Source organism: Aphelocoma coerulescens, chromosome 15 (assembly GCF_041296385.1).
Source record: "Aphelocoma coerulescens isolate FSJ_1873_10779 chromosome 15, UR_Acoe_1.0, whole genome shotgun sequence".
Taxonomy (NCBI): Eukaryota; Metazoa; Chordata; class Aves; order Passeriformes; family Corvidae; genus Aphelocoma; species Aphelocoma coerulescens.
The window spans coordinates 8,171,854-8,194,440 of record NC_091029.1 but is presented as its reverse complement, the minus strand read 5'-3'; the positions used below and the strand labels follow the sequence as shown (position 1 = coordinate 8,194,440).

The 22,587-nt window shown below is 39.1% G+C and overlaps 2 protein-coding genes across 3 annotated transcripts in view; both read right to left on the bottom strand.

Moving 5' to 3' along the window:
* Positions 1–1,033, bottom strand: part of PPIL2 (peptidylprolyl isomerase like 2) — a 68,285-nt gene extending 67,252 nt beyond the window's left edge. Inside the window, exons 1-3 of the mRNA XM_069030708.1 lie at positions 924–1,033; positions 784–833; positions 323–368 (exon numbers count right to left, since the gene is read on the bottom strand). Coding sequence (XP_068886809.1) covers positions 323–368; positions 784–833; positions 924–955 — 128 coding nt within the window. The 5' untranslated portion in view covers positions 956–1,033. The remainder of the gene's footprint in view (positions 1–322; positions 369–783; positions 834–923) is intronic.
* Positions 1,034–3,011: 1,978 nt separating this feature from the next.
* The window catches only part of HIRA (histone cell cycle regulator), a 33,325-nt gene continuing 13,749 nt past the window's right edge, over positions 3,012–22,587 (bottom strand). Inside the window, exons 10-25 of one of the 2 annotated variants that reach the window (XM_069030851.1) lie at positions 21,556–21,626; positions 19,122–19,227; positions 18,350–18,571; positions 17,659–17,744; positions 17,000–17,194; positions 15,455–15,625; positions 13,266–13,485; positions 12,390–12,494; positions 11,439–11,587; positions 10,559–10,720; positions 9,733–9,791; positions 8,654–8,759; positions 7,388–7,510; positions 6,284–6,447; positions 4,488–4,576; positions 3,012–3,439 (exon numbers count right to left, since the gene is read on the bottom strand). In XM_069030851.1, the coding sequence (XP_068886952.1) occupies positions 3,323–3,439; positions 4,488–4,576; positions 6,284–6,447; positions 7,388–7,510; positions 8,654–8,759; positions 9,733–9,791; positions 10,559–10,720; positions 11,439–11,587; positions 12,390–12,494; positions 13,266–13,485; positions 15,455–15,625; positions 17,000–17,194; positions 17,659–17,744; positions 18,350–18,571; positions 19,122–19,227; positions 21,556–21,626 (2,145 nt within the window). In that variant the 3' untranslated portion in view covers positions 3,012–3,322. The remainder of the gene's footprint in view (positions 3,440–4,487; positions 4,577–6,283; positions 6,448–7,387; positions 7,511–8,653; positions 8,760–9,732; positions 9,792–10,558; positions 10,721–11,438; positions 11,588–12,389; positions 12,495–13,265; positions 13,486–15,454; positions 15,626–16,999; positions 17,195–17,658; positions 17,745–18,349; positions 18,572–19,121; positions 19,228–21,555; positions 21,627–22,587) is intronic. The other variant, XM_069030852.1, reaches the window with a different exon arrangement.

Genomic DNA, 22,587 nt, shown 5'->3' with positions numbered 1-22,587 from the left:
AGCACATTCTGAGCAGGGACAAGTAGATTTGAGCCCTGATAACACAGATTTGAAAGAGTGGGATGTACACAGTAATTGTTCTGCATTATTTTATCACTTGTGTATTCTTTCAGCCATCACCTCCAACCTCTGCAGACACTGATCATGGGTCACACAGACTTTGTTTCAGTTCTTATTCAACTTTTTCTTGCCACACTACTGCCCCAGCAGGCACAAGTCAATGAAAGTAACTGCCTCAGAAGAACATGGCTTTAGTTCAGTGTCACCAGCCTGATAAACAGATGTGTCATTTTATAATGATAATGTAAATTTGTTGTCTTACCTGCAGTGATCAAATGATAAACGTCTAAAATTGGTCCGTGGAAGGTCTGTTTATGGAAAAAGAAAACCCACACAACGGTTTTAATAAATACATAGTATTCTAGGTAACAAAGAAACATTTTAAAGTTATATTTTGCTACATAAATCGTGGCAATTTACTGATGACAAGGATAAACACATAAAGCTTGCAAAACTGTAACTAAAATTTCTGAACTGAAATTACACTGCCGGAAAAAGGTCACAACAGAGCTCTGACAGACCGAGAGCGCTGAATTTAAATCAGATGATCAACGCCCAGGCCCTGCCCCACCAGTGGGCACAGACCCGGCGGAGGGCGGGGACGCCCATCTGGCCACAAACGCGGCATTTCCGAGCAGTACCGTGAGCTCGGCCGCAGGCCGGGGGTCGGAGCTCAGCACCCGCTGTCCCGGGGATCTGAGGGAGCGGCCCGTCCCCCCTTACCTGCTTTCTTGCCGCCGTAGAACTGCGTGTACTCGGCGCACGTGATGTACCTGCGAGACAGAGGGGTCACTGAGGCACAGCACAGACACGGCCCCGCACAGCTCGGCCCCCCCGCGCCCCGCCCCGCGCCCCCCGCTCACATCTTGTCCTTCTGGTGCTGCCGCTTGCCCATGGCGCCGGCTCGGCCTGCTCGGCCTGCGCTGCCCGGGCCGCGCCTCGGGCCCGCCCGCGCCTTCCGCCGGGTGCGGCGGGGAACGGCCGCGGCGCGGAAACACCGGCGGCGGCAGACGCGTTCCGGGGCCGCGCCGGGCTGGGGGGGAACAGGCTGGGAAAGCCGGGGATGTGCAGCCTGGAGAAGGTTGGTGGGGCCTCAGAGCAGCCTTCCAGGGCTTCTGTTTCACTTAAATATGTTTTCTTGCATGGAACTTAAAATCATTGTATTCCTGGTCTCTTGGGCAGTGACAGAACCTCCCAAGAAAAACTGGGTAGAAAAACCTACTTGGTGTCTTAATATGGATACAGCTCTTCACAAAAAGTATTTCAGTGTCTCTTCAAAGACTTAACGACAAAAAATTTACTGTCTCTTAGCTAATTACCTTTAAATCCCATTAAAGAGCCTGCATTACAAGAGTGGTATGAACAGCACAAGGCTGTACAGAGGACAGTCAGAGTCCGGATACCTTGTCTTTACCAGGAAGAAACAGCCAGGTGTCACTTAACAAACACCTCCGAATCCATTCCTGCTTTGTTCTTTCCTTGTTAAACCATCAACCTGGCAGCTGTCTACACAAAGCCACTGGAGTGAAATCCATGAAAGTGGAGAGCCAGATTCCCACTGACTGCACCAGGCTTTGGACCAGACTCCCCTTCTCCCCAGAAGATGGTGTTCAGCTGCTGTTTTAATCCCATCAGTTGGTCCTTGGCTGCATCCATGAGCACAAGGGTGAGCACAACCTGCTTTGCTCGCAGGGAGTTAGACTAAAGGACTTCTGAAAGTCTCTTCCAACCCAAATATTCCATGATTCTATGTTGTTATGGTTCTCCTCTGAAGAATAGTTGTTCCCATGAGTGTAGTCTAATTGGCAACAGCATATGAATTATTTACAACATTACAACTGGTTCTCACTATCAGACTCTTTGGCCACAGCAGCACAGCTACTCCTTGTCCTGGCTGAGGGTGAAGGATATTGTTTTTTAGAGGTTTAGGGGAAAAACTACCCTTTTACAAGGGTTTAAATACACTTACTCATTTCAATTCTCTTACTCAAAAACATTTCAAAGCAAGGCATAAGCTGAGGCACACCCAAACAACAAAGCCTGCAAAGAACCAACACCTTCACTTGCTCCTTTCCCACCACCAAGCACAGTCTGGGAAAAGAAAACAACTTGTTTTGTTTTCAGTGGAATTCCAAGAGCACTCCACAAGGAACATGGCCAGAACTGCAGGAAGCTCCTTCCCACTCTGGTCAGTGGTGAGGGGAGCCTGTTTGGCTCTGGCTGAGATGATGAGCACTCCCACACAGCTCCTGCTCCCTCGGCCAAGATGGGGCTCCAGAGGCAAACGCTGTAGCTGTCCACAGCCATCACCAGCACTTGCCTGATCACACTTTCAGAGGAAAGATCATCCAGACAGAATTATTTATTTCCAGACACATTAACGTGATTGAGCCTGTGTTGACATTTCTGGAGATGCCTGTGCCCTTTGTAATAATTCAAGACCATGTTTTTGCTTTTTGTTTTTTTAAACCAATGCAATGTTCTTTTATTTTGTACTTACAAAAAGAGCCACCCCATTGTATCCCTCCCCCTCCCCCCAAAATGCCTTTTACAAACATTGAAAAATTAAAAACCTGATGATGACATGTTAATTTGGTAGAATTACTTTGAAACATAGCCTTTGTAATTAAATTCCTACAAGATGACTTTGTAGTGATAGCCTGATTATTGGCCAAATAAAATTCCATATTACAAGTTAGCAAATTCTAGTACAAAAATAGTCCATGTGTTAGAACAGCCTCTTATTATTATATTCACAGGAAAGAGTCTATTGGCTGCATAATACCTTAATATTTATGAAATTTCTTTTTACGTGGCTCATTCATCTAATTTAATATAGTGTTGAGCCTCAATAAATCCTCAGGCAAAAAACCCTAAACAGGGTTAAATATGCTGTTCAGTGTACTCTGAAGTACTGTGCTTTTCACAGGACATCCAAGAAACCGCACAAACAGTTCTCAGCTCGTTTTAATATTAAATGAGATCCAGATCCAAAAGGATCCCCCTGAAGTACATATCCATGACTTTCCATAGAAACAGAGGCCTCAGCTTCAGAGGAAACAGCTTCAATGGTCAAGTTTCACTTGGGAAACTGTCTAGCTCCTCCACTCATCGTTTTCAGGAATCCGCTGGGACCTCTGCGGCACAGCCCTTCTTCAGGAGTGTCCCCACTGACCGGGCTCTCGCTCCTCTTCTGTCTCTGGTTAATGCTGTTCAGAAGTTTCTCTCGGACCAGGCCTCACAGGGAAAATCTGGGGACATGCTACTTGTCTCTCAAGATGTCTAGCTGCTCTTGATACTCTGTGAAAAGCCTCTGGAAGCGGAGGTTCTGTCCAATAACAGGAAGAAGCTCTTTCAATAGTTCTCTCTTTTGTAAACCCTGCACAGAAAACAGAAAAGCATCCTCAGTGTCGGTTTCTCGTGCTTCACGTGTCGGAGGAAAATAACTTTTCAGGGATGGGACTGTGCAACTACACGAATTTATTGTTTAAAATAACAAACGCATCAGTCGAGGCGTGAGCTTTTACAACACCTCCGAGTAATGGAGACTAGTCACAAGATTTAGGGTTACATCGTAATTTATAACTTTCTAATCCAATAGATACTTAAAACGACACTTTGTTTTAGATTAATGACCTATCACCTGTGGCACTTCTCACTGCAATGCAGCTTATGTTTTGACCAATAACTTCTCATGTCACGTACACACAGATGTCTCTCTTATACCATCTAAATTCTTAACTTAAACTATATAAAATCACACTATTATAAAACCCTTCACCAAAACACCCAGTGTACAATTTTACTTATAATGATAGGAACACAAGTTTGTAATCCTGTTGCTTAAAGTCCACAAATTTTTGTCAATTAAGCCAGACCTAGTCTCTTCCAGGGTTGTAAATCAAAGCCTCCTTTAATTGCAGGAGTTTCTACTTCTCTGTCTCCCACACTCAGAATCTGTGTTATCATTAACATGTTTCATAGAGCTCTCTAAGATTCATGCCCTTTTTCCTGCCTAGAGAGAGCTGTGTATTTTATGTCCTCACTCGGCTTCCATGAATCCCAGAATAAAAACTGACTTTACATTTGCACACTCATGAAGCTGGAGCAGTCTCTGCAGTTCCAGATTCCAAGGTGTGTTCTGAGAGGGGAGACATGTCTTTGGCATGTCCCTGGTTCAAAGCTGCTGTTTGAACACTGTCGAGAGCTGAACATGCAACTTTCCTTCATCTGTGTGATACTCACGACAGCACCAGAGCTGACTCTGGGTCAACAAGCATTTGCCTGTGGTTTCACATGGAATAAATCTCAGTGCCATGGGATAGAGACTGCTTATGTGATCAGAGCAGAGTATGGAAAAGGTAATACCCTGTAGTTTTTATGGGAAACTCTTCCTTGTTCTTCATTAAACTACTATCAGGACTTACCATAACTGTTGATTCCCACTGACTTCCAGCTGAGTAATGAACTGGACCCAGTAAATCCTTGCATAATTCTCGCAAACGATATTCAAACCCTGGAGATAATCAGAAATAAAATCACATTCATAAGCATTTCACTACATATAACCACTCCACAATGTAGCAGACAACATTCAGGAAAGAATTATAATAAATAAAATAATAAAATAAAATAAAGCCCAAAATACTTATTGTATAGTAATATGACTAATAAGTCATATTACTATTCTTACAGAAAATCTTTGGAAATACAAGATGATTTTAGAGCTCTGAAGGGTCTTATTTAAGGTTCTCAAAACCAAAACCACTACTAAAGATGATCTACAACAGGGAGAAAAACTGAAGTCTGAAGTAATTACTCCAGCTTGTTTTAAGAGCTGCCCTGATCTCAACCTCTCTCCCACTGCCCCCCCCATCCCGCCCCTAAAAAACATACCAGCTGTTAGAAAACCAAAACACATTTAATAAAACCACACAGCTTCCAGGCCACCTTTATTCACCCAAAAATCAGAGGAGGGAATTCCCTTGCAAGAAGCGAAGTCTATGCAAGAGTAACTTGTCAATCAACATATAACAGATGGAGCATTTTAATGGATTAGAATTCAGTAGACACTGAAATAATCTAAGAATAAAGGGTCAATAATAGAATGTGCAATTTTCAAAGTTCAGCAGCTCTAGAAAACTAGTGAAGCAGCAATACACATCTGGCAAAGCACAGTTTTTGTGACACCCATCCATGGCAGCAACATTTGGAGGTGCCAGAGGAACCCAGCTGAGGTTCTCAATTAGTGAAGGCTTTTAAAAGTACAATAATCTCTTTAACATATGACCCAAGATGAATATTTTAATTTCAGCTGGGGAAGGACAGAGAGAACCACATGCAGTTCAGTAAGCTCTCCTGTTAAATAAGGTAAGGGTCAAAAGGCAAGAATTAATGAGTTTGATTTTAATTCTGGCAACACCTATTAGGTGGCCTAACACGAACAATTTCATTTCCCTCAGTGCAGAATGATTATGGAAGGTCAGGAGTAAGGCTGAATTAATACAATGGGAACTACTAAATTATAAATGTGGACAGGCAGAGATACAAGAGAGATCTTTAGAATCCAAAAAGTGTAAAGTCAGATGGTTAACCTTATTTAACATAATAGCATAGAGAGAAAATGTATTCAAATATAAAATAGACACACAGAACCTTTCTTGTGTGTTTCTTTCCTCACAGAATTTAACACATGGAATTCACCAGTACAGACAGTTGACATTTTAGAATGTAAAAGAATAAAGTGCAAGCAATACAGCAAATTCTCTGCAGTTTTATGGGCTCTGATACAAAGTGTCAGAGACTGAGCAACCATCTCACATCAGGCAGCAATTGCCAGCTGACTGAGGAACATTAGGTATTTTGCAAGGTGCTGCTGGTTTTCCTGAAACATCTGTAGCTGCTACAAGACAACACCCAGGATCTGCCTCACAGACCACTGGGCTTTTTAACAATGCAATTGCCACTATTGGAGTCTGCAGATGGCACTGCTTCCCCAGACCATGGTCTGTTCCCAGTCACTGGGTCAAAACAGGATTCCTCAGAACTGAGCACTGCAAGAAGCAAATCCAATTTGTTTTGGTTTTAAGCAAACTCTGAGTCCAGAAGCCAAGTGCTAAAAGGAGGATGTTAAGGGCAATCATACATATATACATGACATGAACAGTGTTTCTTAAAAGCCCATCAGAACTGCAGAGAAGTACCAGAGCCTGGCAGGTCTCACCTTCATTAACTAGGTACCGTGCATAGATAAGGAGCCAGTGGTGATATTCGTGACTGGATTGTAACATAAGTGCTGCTGCTATCTGGTTCTCCAGGTATGCAAGTGTTGTTTCTTGTTGCACTAAATGAGGCATGGAGAACAATCTTGCAGCTTGCCTTCCTGAACTGCAAAACCAAAAAGATTAACGTGCCATAAAATCAGATACAAGTTTAAGGAATATATCTTTTTGTAGCACTAGCTATACTGCACTGATCTTTCAGAGGCACACAAGATATAAAGCATTTAAAGGATTTCTTGCATATAAATGTATTGTCATAAGAAAGCTAATTTGAAAAAATTAACCAGTTAGAATTTTTTTCAAACAGGGAATTTTTCATTCTGTTATTGTCTCTCTCTCTCAAAAAGAGAGTGTTGTTTGTTTGTATTTCAAATGCTTTTCACAATTAATTCCCCTTCTCCTCAAGAGAAGAGCAATAAAATCATACAGCTCTACACAGTTTCTCTCCAGAAAAAATTTCAACTTGGATGTGAAGGGCAGAAATAGCAAAGAAATCTGCCTGGGAAATCTAATTCAAATCCAAGTGAGGCTGGGCTGTTAAACTACCTACAGGAATCTGCTCTGGCTCACACAATTCCTTGGTGATATTTTCACATGTTAAAAATACTCACTAGATGACTAATATCTCAACTTTCTCAAAGACTTCATTAAATAGATTCTTTGAGGCCAACTGAACTGCTCAAAAATTGTAGGCCTACTCCAGAAAGCTGGTAAACTAAAAATTAAAATGAAAAATGTAAATAATTTGTTTTAGGTAATAAAAGTATTACATACACAAAGTTGTCCAATACCTTACCCATCCAATAAAGAGGAGCCTTAAAATGATTGCATTTAGAGCGTGCTTTCCTGCCCCCCAGACAATCCCATAACAACATTAAGATACAGACTATAAACATGCAAAGGTTTAAAAAACCAATGTATGAATGACTGATTATTTCAGAGCCATTGGCATTTCAGGAACCAACTCAGTGATCCAGGCATGTGAATAAATGACATGACAAAACCCAGACAAACATGCTGATGACATGAAGGCAGCGAGTGCGTACTTTGATGTCCGTCCCTGTATTACAGCCAAGGGCCCAGAACACAGCATGGCTTCTTGGGATGGCAAACTAGTCCTGAAGTCTGCACATTGTGCTAGAGAGTCCTGTTTGTCAGAAACAAGATTCCTGAAAAAAGCAAACAACCAAAAAGAAGTCTGAGGATTGCAAACAGCAACGTCAGTGGATCCAGCTCTGTTCTGCCTCAAAGCCTGATTTGTGTTTTCAGAGATAACCAAAAAAAATATCACTGAAGTGCTCAGGAATCCCAGGCACCCTGATTATTCCCCCTACGTGTCCAAATTCTGCTTGTGCCATGTCCCTCCTACCTCCAAAGTTGAAAATATTAATTGTATAATGTAATTTACCATTAGTTTGGAAAGAAATTAATTTTCTACTTGCCTTTTTACATTCTAATAAGAAGCCAGAATGATGCCTAGAGTGAACACAGGTAATGACTTTCTCATTAGGAACTTGATTTTACCTTATGTCAGGTGTCCCCCCACCACCAGACACACACATTGACAATCTTTTCTATAATTACAGCTATCCCTTCATATGGAGGGAGCTGACATTACATTCCCACACCTAATTAAGGATATCATCTTCACCTGCTTGAGATGCCAGAAGAAAGAGAGTGGCTCAAACCAATGCTAAGTTTAGGTTTCAGACAGCACGGGGGTAAAATGGTACAAATATTTAAAATACCTTTTGCTGTTTTATCATGTTTAAATCTGTAGGATGACTAAAGGCATTGCTCTTTCAAATATTTGCCAAACTGTGGTACAAACTAAGAAATGGCAGCAAATTCAGAATTATGGCCGAGAGTCCATCCTCTGCTCCTTACTCCCTTGACAGAAAGAACAAATAAGATGTTTTTCCTTTTCCAGAGGATTCGCCTCAAGTAGTTGAATAACAACACTTATTCTAAGGAGGAGTTAAAATAAGCCCTTTCATCAAGCAGGCTCATTACACTAATTACAACAATTATATTAGGACTACAACATGTTTTTTTTCCTATTAGGAGGACAACAAAGAACCTGTTTTGGAAAGACACTGTAAATAATTTAACCATGGAATTTTTTTATAGGAACTTATGCCTTTCCATGGGGAAAGCCTATCTGATCCCCAACAAGACACAGACTCCTGTGTAACCTTTTCTTGTGTTTAGTAGTAACTCTTCCATGACTCTGAGGTAGGATGATTTCTTCCCAGTAAATCAGAACACATGTTCCTCTGAGTTGCAAAAGCAGGAAACAGTACATGACTTACCACGTAGAAAGAGAAGGATTAAAGCAGTATGCCTTCCCATCAGACATGCTCATGACAGGAATTCCATGCTGAGTCAGCAAGATCTGAGAGACAGTTGCATCACTTCCTGCAAGTCAAATCAAACCAAAGTGTTTCTTTTGGAGTCTTGCCTAAGACTCATAACGGTCAGAAATTGCATCCACCATTAATTATCAGTTACAGCAACCAACAGAAAAAGGTTCAATGTTGTTCTCAAGAACTGATAGGAAAGTCAAGACACAAGTTAATGATGGCAAGCACCAGGCTCAATGCAGTAGCATTAACATCAATTTTGCAAAATACATTATTGATCTTGCTGCTGCAATTTATACAGAACATGGGCTTAATGAGGAACATTCTCCTTACCTAGGGAAAATCTTCAGCAATTCTGCTATGTCTTTTGTAACCCAAGAAACTTTTAGCTTTCTTTTTCCCATTAAGTTAAAATTATAAACCCCAGCATATTTAGAAAAGTGTGCTAAGAGCACAGTATAAGTGGGATAGCTGGAGTCTCATTTCCCAGCATATTCCAAGCCCAGGGCTTCTGCATGTAACTTCTAATGATGACATTTGCAAATTGGTAATACAATTGCTTCTCTAGCTAGTTTGGATCAGTACTGTACTAAAACAGAAGCTAATGTACTCTGAGACACTGCTTTTTTGATGATTTGTGTTGTGCCAGATTGAAACTGAAGATTTTAAAGTAATGAATCAGAAGATAATCAGTTGTTGTTCATCACTGAGACAATAAACATGCAAATTACACAGAGAAATTGCTGTAATAGCAGATTTATGTTAAATATTTATTTCGTGATCTTCACAACACTGAATTTCTACATTCAGAAGCAAAGCAGACTATAAGTTACAGAATCTCACACAAGTTTGCTGCTCACTGATATTGTCATCACTGTTCTTTCAAGAACTTCCCTTTATTAGACAATAGTGAAGGGAAATTATTTGTTTAGGCTTTCCAGGTTTCATAAAATTTCAGCATATTCATAAATGGCACCAACTAGTACAGGTGGGCTCAAAGGTTGGTAATTAAAGGACTTTTTTATTACCTGAAAATATTGTTTGCAAAGACTCATCTCTAACAATGGCTGTCTGCTTGTGAACATCCCTGAAAAAGACAAAAGGACAAGTCTGCAGTCAACAAACAACTGAAAACTCCAAAATCTTTTAACAAATGCACTTCTTCATTATTCATGACAAAGCAGGGGGTTAGGCAGCTTGTTTGTTTGGGGTTTTTTGTTTGTTTTTTTTTTTGTTTTGACACTTTCTTCATTGCTTAGACAAAATTACTTTGGCAGAATCAAACCCCTTATGGTAAGACAGAAGTTAATAGCAGAGAACAATTTTTATGGCTCTTTATCAGGAAACCTCATTACAGCAAAGCAAACACATATCCAAATAACTCCTTCAGGAGCTCTGACTTGCCTGAGACATTAGATTGAATTCAACAACTGTAAATAAATTACCAGTTTTTATCTTGGCATCTTGAAAATGGCTGGAGTAGTTTAACTCTAAAACTCGTGTACTTTATTGGTTAAGCGTGATGGAAGATGGAAGTATCCTTACTTCTCTTTCCCCTCCCCCCCATGCCATTCCACATGCATCACAAACACTTAAACTAGTGACTTCCAGCTGATTCTTTATCTTTGTTCTGGAATGAAGTTCCATATTATGGACTGTCCTAGAACAGAAACAGGATTCTGCTGAAACAGAAACAGTCCTGCCCAGTTAACTCTACATATTCTATTCAAAAGTGGACTTGTGTTCAGACCTGATGTGGTTTAAGCTCCAGTTTCAACAGCAGTGCAGTGACACAACTGAAGGTACCTATGAACATGGCCTGAGGCAGCTGCTGCAGCCAAACGTGGCCCTTACCAAACAGAGAGCGTAGCAGCAGTGGTGAGAGCCATGATGCAAGAACCTGTGCAATGCAGGGTGGAAATGGGTGTGTTCAATATTATAGGAGGAAGAAGGCGACGACCACAAGCTGAAAATACTGATAATGTTCGTTTCTCACAGGCCACAGTCACAATCTCACTGAAAAAAAACCAAACCAAAACAAAGAAGAAACATTTGCATGTTGTCAAATGCAAGTAGCATAAAAGCAGGCTGAATTCTTAAGCTGTCCTACAGCTTGGGTAAATTCCCCAAAAAGTAACTATTGCAGCTTTAAGAAAAAATTGTCAATACCAAGAAGAAAAGTTATAAACTAAACAGACCAAGGGGCATAGCTGGAAATATCAGCAAAGCTTTTGGTTATACACAAGCTCTCCTCCAAGCCTATACTTGTATTTAACTTTAAAATCTGCCACTTCTTTTTCAGGGCTCAGGCTTCAGAAATACACTTTAAAACTCTGAAGTTGAAACTAGGCAAAATTGAGAAAAATTAAGGAAAAAAATAGCAAAAGACTCAGGAAAATACTTTGACATGACAAAAACAGGCCATTTCAAATTTTTGGTTCTTTAGTAGTTAGCACTTGAAAACCTGTCACTTATGATTTAGTCAACTTTAATGAAGAAATTTAAAGAAGAAATGTAAACGTACAGGAAAACAGTTGTAACTCACTAATGAGAATTTGTGATGTTTTAAGACTGCATAGAGTTGATTACTTGAAGCAAAACCTGAGACTAAGAGAGGTGCACACTTTTATCCATAAACATTTATTATGAAAAATAACTGTAAACTGTACTTTTGTACACCTAAAAATGTCTTCTGGCCTTCAGGACCCCCTTCCTCCAAAAGATACTCTCTCACCAGCTTCCTGCTGCAGCGAGGATTCGACTGGTGAGGACTGTCTCCCATTCCTTTCCTTCTCGATTACACTTTAACCTGCTCAACTTTGAACCTCCCACTGTGGTCATTTCATTCTCCACTTCAAGGTACATTGATGGATCTGAACTTATCTGAAATACAAAAAATAAAATAATTTTTGGAAGAGGAAAAAAACTACTCCAAAAAGCAACAACTACTATTAGATCCAAAACAATGTCTTTAAGAACAGATTTAAGTATGGCATTCTCTGTTTAATGTGGCTTCAAAATATACCATGGCACTTCAAAAGAGCAGACCTCTGAAAATTGGCCTTGGCTAGAACACAAATAACTTCTTTGTATTTGAAGCACAAACATAAAGAAAGGTTGTGCTAGTCTGTCTCTGCTTCCTAATTATGGGCACCAGATCAAGTCTGTATGTGCCCAGCCTCCCCACAGTCTTGCAGTTGGAACCAGACTACCACAGCCTAAACACACATAAAAACTATTTCATAAATACCTAAAGCACTACTATTTGCCAGCCTGTTCAGATACAGAGCCCCTCCAGAGAGCTCTCAGAAAAACCTTGTTTTTATTCTTCAGTGGTATACTCCTAACACCACTGCAGTAACAGTGCAGCAGCTACTCCCACCAGAGCCTCTTACCTCCACCACACAACTTGGGCTAACCAGGAGGAGGGACTCATGAACCAGAACTACTCACTCCTCCTTGAAGTTTAGCTGGGTCAGAAGTGTCCTATTTTTAGGTGGTTTGCCATTATCTTTATTCATACAGACATATTCTTAGAAGCTAAAGTGCTACCATCTTGCTTACTTCAACAAACGCATGCATTCAAATGTTAACTTATCCAAGGATGTGAATAACCTTAGAATATTTAAAAGAAAGCAGGATTTGTTGTTTGTTTTTAAAGTATTTCTCCTTATAGCCCACTTACTTGCAAAGTAAACGATTTCTGTGGGATTGGGGTTGGCAGTTTAAGTGCTAATGCTGGTGCAGAGATGCAAGCAGCATCCTTCTCAGAGGACAATGTAGCTGGGGCCTGGAAAAAAATTGCAGAAATAGTTAAATTTTTCTATTAAAAATGTTAAAACCAAATATATTCTACCAAATAGATTGATTTGAAAGAGAATTTTCTTAAAATTCCAAGTAATGCCAATTGCAAATATTAGTCTTGTTCAACTTAGTTGTATGAATACAAGTTTTTTAATATAGCTTCTAAGAATTAAAGAAAAACAAAACAAACTTGAAGTGGTCTCTTTTTTTTTTTTTTTTTGAAAACAACCCTATTTTCAGCTGAAACTAATTCATGAAAAATCTGGTATATTACATGGAAAATCTAAGCTCTAGATACTGAAAACACAGGTATCTATATGATAGATAAATGACCCTAAAATGATGGAAACGCTAATACAACTACTTTAGGGTTCTGAGGAAATTCAAAACCATTTAAGCCATCATATCCAAGTCGAGTTTCTTGTTCTTGGACCACTCTCCATCATACACCACCAAAACCTGAGGCATTTCATTGTATTCTATACAGTCCTTTGGCAGGCTATCATTACTGAGCATGCTGGGACCTTTAGTAAGTAGCTAAGTATCTATGTAAAAAATAAACACATTTGCCACACCATGTGCACCTGCTTTTTCTAAGCTTAAATTCTAAAATCAGTAAGTTTAAAGGCATGGAAGAGGGATGGCTAAAAATTCTGAGGGACTGATACTACTTGTGTTTCCCTGAGTCGATGAACAAGTCAACATGGGACTTAGTTAAACGAACTTTGAAAGCCACAATGAATCTTATTTATTTTACCTGAACAGTTAAAGTTACTGGTACAAGTCTGGAGTCTTTCCGAGGCCTTCCTTTTTTCTTCTTTTCTACTGTTTCTCCCTCAAGTTCCAGTTTCCGTTTGGGTACACTGAGTGGTTTAACAGCTGGAATCTTCTCCTCACTGTCACTGCTGCTCTCCAGAATATCCTTGGGCTTATTGTCTTTAATTAAATTCTGATCCTTCAGTCTGTAAAAAAAAAGTCTGTAAAAAAAAAGCTGATTCCAAAAGTTGCCATGTATCCTACACATTGCCCTCTTGCAGGTAAAATGACATTTCTTAGCCCTCTTTGAGTGTATTTCAAAATGCACAAAGGCAGGAGGAGGAAGATGAAGAGGTATGGCAAACCCTTTCCAAAAGTACAATGTGCAATATATATGTGAACCAATCAGACATTTTCTCCCCTTTAAAAACAATTAATCAAACCAGCAGTTAGCCACTGGATAAAGCTGGAAATAGCAACTTTATTTTAGCATTCAGTTCCAATTACAATCAGATCTCTTTCCCTGAGCTGATACAAATAATTCAGCACTCTAAGATGCCAGAGTAGTTCATCTTTTCCCCTTCAGCAGACATTAGACTTTCTGCTTATTCATGCAGAACTTGTCATTCTGTTGTCTATGCCCAGAAGTTCTGTCCAGTTCTGACTACTGCAAAATGTGTATCTGTAAACCATACAAATGACTTCATGGCTACAGCTTCCATTTCAGGAAACATAACTATGGAACCACAGAATGGTTTGGGTTGGAAGAGACCTTAAAAGACCATCTTATTCCAACCCTGTGCCATGGGCAGGGACACCTTTCACTAGGCCAGGTTGCTCCAAGCCCCATCCCACCCGGCCTTGAACACTTCCAGGAATGAGACATCAACATCTTCTCTGGGCAACCTGTTCCAGTGTCTACCACCCTCACTGTAAGGGATTTTTTAATACCTCATCTAAACCTGCCCTCTTTCAGTTTGAAGCCACTCCCCCTTGTCCCATCACTACATGTCCCTGTGAGAAGTCCCTCTCCAGCTCTTTTGTAGCCCCTTTAGGCACTGGAAGGCTGCAATAAGGTCACCCTGGAGCCTTCTCTTCTCCAGGCTGTACAGCCCCAGCTCTCAGCCTGTCTTCACAGCAGAGGTGCTGCAGCCCTCTCATCATCTTTGTGGCCTCCTCTAGACTTGGGTCCAACAGATCCATGTCCCTATATAACTAAATATAATATAACCAATACAAAGCACAACCCCTGTGAACTCTCTTGTTAACCATTAGACACTAAAATAGGTCATTTAATCATACTCTTCTCCTTCCCTCCAATAACTGGTTATTAACTCACACTGTTTTGCCACTTATTCCTTAACTACTTGGCTTCAGAGAAATACCTTACATAACCCAAACCTTTCTTCTCTGGCATCTAAATTATGCCAAACAATACACTTTTATCCATATTTCACTGACACATCAGAAGCAATTATGAGAGTAATTTAACATATCTTGCTTCTGCATCACATGGTTAAGCCCTTTGACACAAAAATATTGATGTATAAAAGTATGTTTTATTGAAAATAACTAGGGAACGACATACTTCTTTCTCAAGATTGCTATTTTTTTTACCATTTGTTTTGGTGAAACAGGAATACTTATGCCATAACACTATGTCACAAACCAAAATGCTTGCTTTTTTTTTTTTTTTTTTTTAATCATGTGGATCCAGAGCCAAAACCCTTTAAAATCAGAGAATCTTCTCTACATGCCTTCAAGGCATAAAACTGAAATACAACTGTAGCTATGATGATGAGAGGTTGTCTGCTGACATGTATGGTAATTTATCTTGAAGTAAATCTCTCTTGTACAGAGATGCAGGCTAGCTATTTTTGGCTGGTTTTGTCTTCTAAGGAGCCCAGCTGCACTCAGCCACACAGGCATATGTACACACAGCCTCTTACAACAATAGTTTTAACTTGGAATATCTTGAAGAATCTGCTTGACATCAAAATGCCAGGAACAAATGTACAAAGGGATAACACCAGCACAGAATGTACCTATTTATAGCCGTCCCCTTCCCTCCAATAGTGGAAGAAACCCAAGACAACTTCTAGAGTGTCAGCACTGTGACATCTACACCACAGAGAATTAGTGTTTCAACTCTGCATTATTATCTTCCTCCCTCCCCAGGCTATGTCTTACCTGTCCACAACAGTCTGATTTGTGTTTGTTACAACAGCAGTCCCTGAGGTGGCTTTGGATCGTTCTGTGAATCTGGAATCAAATGCTTTCATAGGTTCAATCTTGGATGGAGTTGTCAACACAGAGGAAGACGATGCAGAAGGAGCTGCTGAGGCAGAGGTAGCATTTACACTGTCAAGAAAAGAGACAGCAAAAAAGGATTGAAAGAAATTTAGTACTGGTAACCTGCGTTGCTCATAAAAACTAGCACTCATGCTACTGGCTAGAAACCAGGTTGAAAGCCTTCCACTCAAGTACATCGTCAGTTATGATATTCTTTTTCCACTCTTTCATGCATCAGTGTTTTGCAAGCTTAGCTATTCTCAAAAGCTGTGATACACCTCAAAGCTCAGAGCTTCACGTGGCTGCATATCTGGATTAAAAGACCCTAATTCATTTATTTTGTATTTTAAATTCAGAGGAAATTATACTTTCAGCTGGTACTTACATAGGCAAAGGGAAAGGATTACTTTTTAAAAAGATCACAGGGATTCCTGCTTTTACCCCTTGTTCAGGTTACCAAATATTTCCATTTCAATATTATATTTTACTGTTTATCAATCAAACAATTTGGGATGAAACAATTTGTGCCAGGTTTAGATTTTGTTGTTGAAAAATCCAAACTGATTATTAGGCCTTTCCAAGCATAACTCTAGGGCAAAGGAATGTGTTTTCCCCACACTAAAGCATTCCGGGGATCTGTTATTTCAATAGCTGTTTACTTTAGAGATTTTTCAATTCATTCGGAGAATGAATTCAGAGAATGAACAGCTCTAAAATAACTGATGCTTGTACTAAAAAGCTGCTAGAAGTACAATTTACAAAGAAAAGGATACTTAATAGTTTCATCTGTCACTCATTTCTCATAGTCCACCTGCTCACTTTTTAATCTGTGGCCAATTTCAACCAAATTTGACAGAGAAGTAGAGGTTTCAATGACACTATGCTGTTACAAATGCATAAAAACACACTGAGAAGAAGTCAGGTCAGTGCTACCACTGAGCAAAAAGCAAGTAAAGTTCAGTTGTTCTGTAATTAATTTCAAAGACACACCAGCCAATCAGCACATGTGCACTGACAAGTCAATGTTACTGTGCTCTGATGGGGTTGTTATACAGGAAAGAAGGATCACCATGTTTGAAGAGAGGACGCGGGTCAGAATTCGTTGTAAAATAGGTTTCATTACTTACACTACTGGAAAAACCTTCTCTTGTTTACTAATAGCAACCCACCAACCTGTAAGCAAGTGATTTTGTTAAAGCACTAGCAATCAGCTGTGTACTTCATTGCACCTGAAGTTCACTGCCAGAACTATGCATATGGATTTATTCATTCCTGACTTATCACTACTTAAAGTAACCAAATACTAATAAAATCTCAATGTTTTCAGGAAGGTTAGATTCTTGGGGTTTTCCACTTTAATATTTTCTTCATTACAAAACTATAAACAAGAACTAAAAACTAAACAGACTAATGTAAGTAAAAAACAAAACAGCAAATACTGACCCATCTTTATTGGCTGCATCATCTGTTGGTTTTATACTGGCTGCTGTTGGCTCTACAGAAGGCTTTGAAGTATTAAGGGAATTTGCTGTGTTAGAATCTAGTGACATGAGCTGCTGGTTACTTTGAGAAGACATCATTGAGCCAGACAGAGTTCCAGATATTGGGATGCTATTGAAAAATGCTGTAGAAAAATCCCTAAACAAAGAGATGAACAACAAATATATTTCTTAAAAACACTTTAAAAGTAATTGAAAAATAGTATTTTTAGCTAGAATTTTTATTCCATTCTTCCTTTTTCCCCATGTGGATACTCATGTACAACCTAAATAAATCTCCAGTACCTTCCCAGAGTAATTTCTCATCTCCAAAGGATATTAAAGCCAGTACTAATATAGATATGAATCAACAATACATTACAGCATTGTTCATCTATAACAGTAAATAACAAGAATTAACCTGATCTATTAGAAGTGAGATCTTATGGCCAAAGAACACAGGTTGAAACTCTATTTCATAAGAATACACACTTATTTCCAATAAGTGCTTTGCAATGCCCTAAGACAAAAAGTCAAGTTTGGAACAGGCCAAAAACCAAAAAAAAAAAAAAAAAAAAAAAAAAGGAGGTAAAGAAGGATTTTAAAGATTGCTTTCAAACATACCCAGTGTCCAGTTGAGCTATGCAGAGAGGTGTGATCCTTCTGCGACCATCTGCTGTTCGTGTTTCAACTTGTTTTTTTAAGAGATTCTGTTGGGAAATATATTTTATCATAATTTCTGATAAATGGAAAATGCTATTTTTTTCTCAAACTGATAAGAATAAGAATATTAGAAAAAGTGCTTCCATTGAAAATCTGTTAGCAAAGACTTTTTCCCATAAACTCACATATTTCCAATTTTCAATCTATCCATCTGTAGAAAAGGCATTTGTGGAGAATGTCATCTGCTCTCCACTTTAGAAACAAGTCTAAAACATTGTGCTTATCAAATCTTTAATTAGAAGTTGTGTTCTATGTTTAGGAGAGAATTTAAAAATGCTTCCAACCTCTGTCATTGAGAAACTGAAGCAGAGTTCTACAGCTTCTCTGTCATTAGCTTCTCTTGGTTTCCCTTCTGCACACCAAGAATTTTGCACCCATCACAGAAACATCCACAAGCTTGTTTCCACGTAGCCTTACTTCTGCTTAAAAGCATTTAACTTTTCAACAAGTAAATGACCCACTAAGTTGGTCATCTGGGCCATACACAGGCTGAAAAGTGCCATTCAGTGTAAATAAGGGCACAGAAACTGGTTCTTTCCTAACAGTTTGATATTTATTGGCTCAGTACTTGACAGTGCCCAAGAGCACCTACCTTTCTAATGTCCTCCAGGCTCTCCCCATTAACCATGCTTGCCACTTTGGGAGCTGTGGCATTCCCAGAGCCTTCCCAAATTGATGCGTTCTTCTGATCTGCCTGCTGCTGCTGTCTCTGTTGGTACTTTAGCATCTCTGGATTCTCAATAATGGTGGTGGACAACTGAGCTTCAGTCATGATAGCCAGGCTTTTGCCATAGGTGGACTGGTGAATGTTGCTCTGTGGGTGTTAAAGATGTGAGTGACCATCAGTGCTACTGATTATAATACAATGGAATCACACAAATCTAATGGAATCCATAAAATGCAGCTGCCCTCTGGTGTATCATTTATACATCCGATTTTTTTTCAACTAACACTAAATCAATATGTAAAATAAATAAAATTCAAAGCTCTAGTTGCTAATAGCAATGAGGAAAAACAGCCAAGAGCAAGTAGTTTTAAAAGACTTGCATATAGGCAAGTGAAAGAGTAATTTTATAGTGTTTTGAAGCACCCACTTCTTGTTGCCTTGGCCAAATAATTACTTCACATGTATAATGATGTGTAAGCAAGTGGATGTTTTCCAAATTCTTTCTTTCCAGAACAGAAACTAATACCACAAATTAATTTCTTGACTACTCTTTTTTAATGATTTGTAAAGCAGACAAGACCACATTTTCTGTAATATGGAAATCAATTACTACATACTTCTATAAATAGGCCAATATTTTAATTGAATCAATACATCCCTGAAATATGATCACAGGTTCCCTGAGTGCTTACTGTACCTTTTCCTCCTCACTGAGTGGATCCCCAAGTTCATCCTGGGAAAAGTCCAAAAATGCCACTGATCCATCCATGGAACACACCAGGATACCAAGTCCATTAAGGGTCCTGAAGGAAATAAAGGTCCAACTTTGTTTTTAATCTCTCTCATTCATGCAAAGTAGCAATACAATGGATTGTACAATAAAAACCTCAGCTTAAGATTTATTATCACAGCAATAACTGATGGAACCAAAGAAGTGGGACAGTGAGGAGACAGGATGACAGGCAGCAGAGTCCCTGTGCCAATGCTCCTTTGCAGACTGCACAAGGACAGTGGCATTGGGACAATACACTTGCCTATGTCATGAGCAGCACCATGAAAACCTTCCTGAAAGGGTAAACCAGAATAGTGCTCACAATGAACAGTGAGAGAAAATTATAAATGTATTTCCTTCAACAGATGAACAAAATTTTTGTGCTAATGGAAGTGGGTGAAGAAAGGGGCCCTCAGTTGACAAGCAGTCCAAAAATCTTGGTACTAGGCAAGAACATAGGTTTGATTTTGTTATTGTTCATTATTTGGGTTTTTAAGCAAACTGCACGTGTGATTATATGTGAGGATATGTAGTAACCCTCTTCTGGAGGTCTCAAAAGGTTTCCTTAGCAAAGACAGAGAGGAGAAACTATACATTCTAGTCTTAATAGAGTTACAATCTTGCATATATAACCTATTATTGCACATTTGTAAAAATACTTGATGAATTTTGACACTGAATCCCAGACACTTCCAAGTACAGAGCTCACAGAGACAGCAATGCAGTGGCTTACAATTTAATTGTTACACAGAAGGGAAGAGGAAAGCTGCAGAATTCCAAAGTCTTAACCAAGTTATTAAAAACCTATTACATGTACCATGGCTACAGGCATTTGGAAAGTCCTATTTCTGTGGTGGCTGGTGCCCTGATAGCATCACATCCAGAGAAATCAGCCTCAGCACCATGAAGGTGCACCATAAGGTACACCAACAGTACTCCAAGTTACAAAACAGTAAAATCATGTTGAGAGTTTTCTGCTTGCTTAGCAGAGAAAATTGCTGAGCTCCTATTGACCTCTGAATCCAAGCAATTGTTCCACAAAAACATAATCATTCACAGATATTATGTTGATGGATCCAAGTCTAAAATTCTAAACCAGAAATTATACAGATATAGCAATATAATAGTACTAGGTTTCTCTGAATTTACTCAGTCTGTTTTCAGAATGGAGCACGTTTCTGGGGAACACTCCATATTATAGACATTTTAGCCATCCGTTTCAATTTGTAAACAGGATATAAAATATCAAGCTGCCTGATGATCCTTTGTCTCTCAAGTATCCCACAAAACCATTTCCTCAGAAACTGCAAAATGTTAACCAGCTATTACTCCAAATGACTTCATGCCACGAAAAATGTGCAAATTGCAGATGGAGAAATAAAAAACACTAGAGGAAAACAAAATAATTCAAAGCTATTGTATTATAACAATAGCAGTACTTCTCATGAAATATTCCACTTGCTGGCTTTCTAGCCTGAATCTGTTGATGGAAGAAAAATGTTTTGGTTTGGAAAACTTTTTATTGTGGTTCACTGAGCTTCATGGCAAAATCCACATGGCACATAGAAACCAGGAAGTTACACAACTGTAAGCTTGAAAATTCACAGTATAAATACACCAAGATTTTGTTGTAACTATTAAGGGAGAATTTCAGAAGTGAGGAAGTGATAGAATTAAGACAACCTATGTAATAGCTGTGTGCCTAACATATAAAAAATATTGATCTTTTTCTTGTACATAACCCTTAAGTCTCTGAATCACCTGATGTATAGATGAAGACAATTTTTTATACCATTTGGGGAGTGGTATCACAGTTATTTTTCTCTTATTAGTTAAGTCTTGCAGTTAATTTAAAACTATTTTTAACTTCTGCATTTTTGTGACCAGGCCTTAGGAAGAAAGCAGGAGAATAGAGAGTACCACTCACTGCAGAAAGAGGAAAACAAGACTAGGGACAGTAGACTGCTGAGAAAGTGGATTGTCTAACCAACTTTTCATTAGATGTAACGCACATGAAACTCAACAAGTTAACCAAGTTCACCAAGTCATGTTACAAAACACACACTCTATGAAAAAATGTCAGAGAATCATAACAAGTAGGAACTCATTCCACAGCCATTTTACTGTATCATGTTCTAAATACATTACTTTTTGTTTAGTTAATAATCTCAAGTGACCATGTGCTAGTTGGTAATATTACTACCAAAGATGTTGCAGCAGAAACAAAACCTTCAGCAACCAATGACTTGTGTTCCAACAGCCAAATTTGTACTGTTTTGAGGCATTTCCAGCTAGTAAGTACACCTAAAGCTGATAGCAACACTTTGGCTTCCATAACAAACAGCAGAAATCAACTTACCAGGAGATATCCATGATTGACTTGTCAAACAGTTCATGTATGACAACTAAGGGTCGTTTCAGACATGTGAGCTTAAGAAAACAAGAAACAACACTCAGAAATGTAGAAGTTTTACACTACCATGGATAGTATCACATTAACACTCTCCCAGAGCCTCACAATATGCACCAAACAAGATCTAGCCAGGAAACAGCTGCATGCCTGGTGGTGCATCTGAGGCACCAAGTCACCCGTTCCACTGCTGGGACAGAAAAGCTCTGGAGAAGAATAGCTGACATTCAACTCTCTGTACTGAAACACAGACTAAATTTCTTAATCAACTCTGCCTTTACACCACAGTCATGAAACACTCTCTGCCACTCCAAAAGCAATTCCACAGATGCAAAAGACAGCTTCTATTCTAAGCTGTACTGAGATAAGGATGTTGCAAACTGCCAGCACATGAAGACAGAAAATAGATTAGGTTTCCATGTCCTCACTCGGACTACTTGTCTAAGAAAGTGAAACCTATCAAGAGCAAAGGGAATTTGACTCACAATTACTCTTAAAGAGAATTCCTCTGCACTTAAGAATCAGCTTAGTAATAAAGAACTGAATATGAAAACTCTCAATAATCTGCTCTAAATCAGACATTCTAAGCTCTTTAATGTCAAACCAATGGATTTAATATCTCTAGTGTATAGTACAACTGAAATGAAGCAGAAGTTGACACAGTCAAGGAAGTTTTATGGTCACAGGTTCACAGATGCAGTGTCCCTGTCATCTTCAGTAGTTATTTATGCTTCCATAGGCTTGTGCTCTATATGTGTTTATTAAGCTCCTCAGGGCAAAGGCAACCTATAACTTTGCATCTCTGTACTACCTTCTGTAACCTCAACAGCCACTCCAAACCAAATCTTCATAGTATAAATAGAAAGTAAAATATACTGAGTGATACTTTGATATGGGTATGCACTGGTAGCCATTACCAGAAACAGATTTAGTTATGCATCCAGAGATTGATGGATAAATATCACACTGGAATCTATAAAT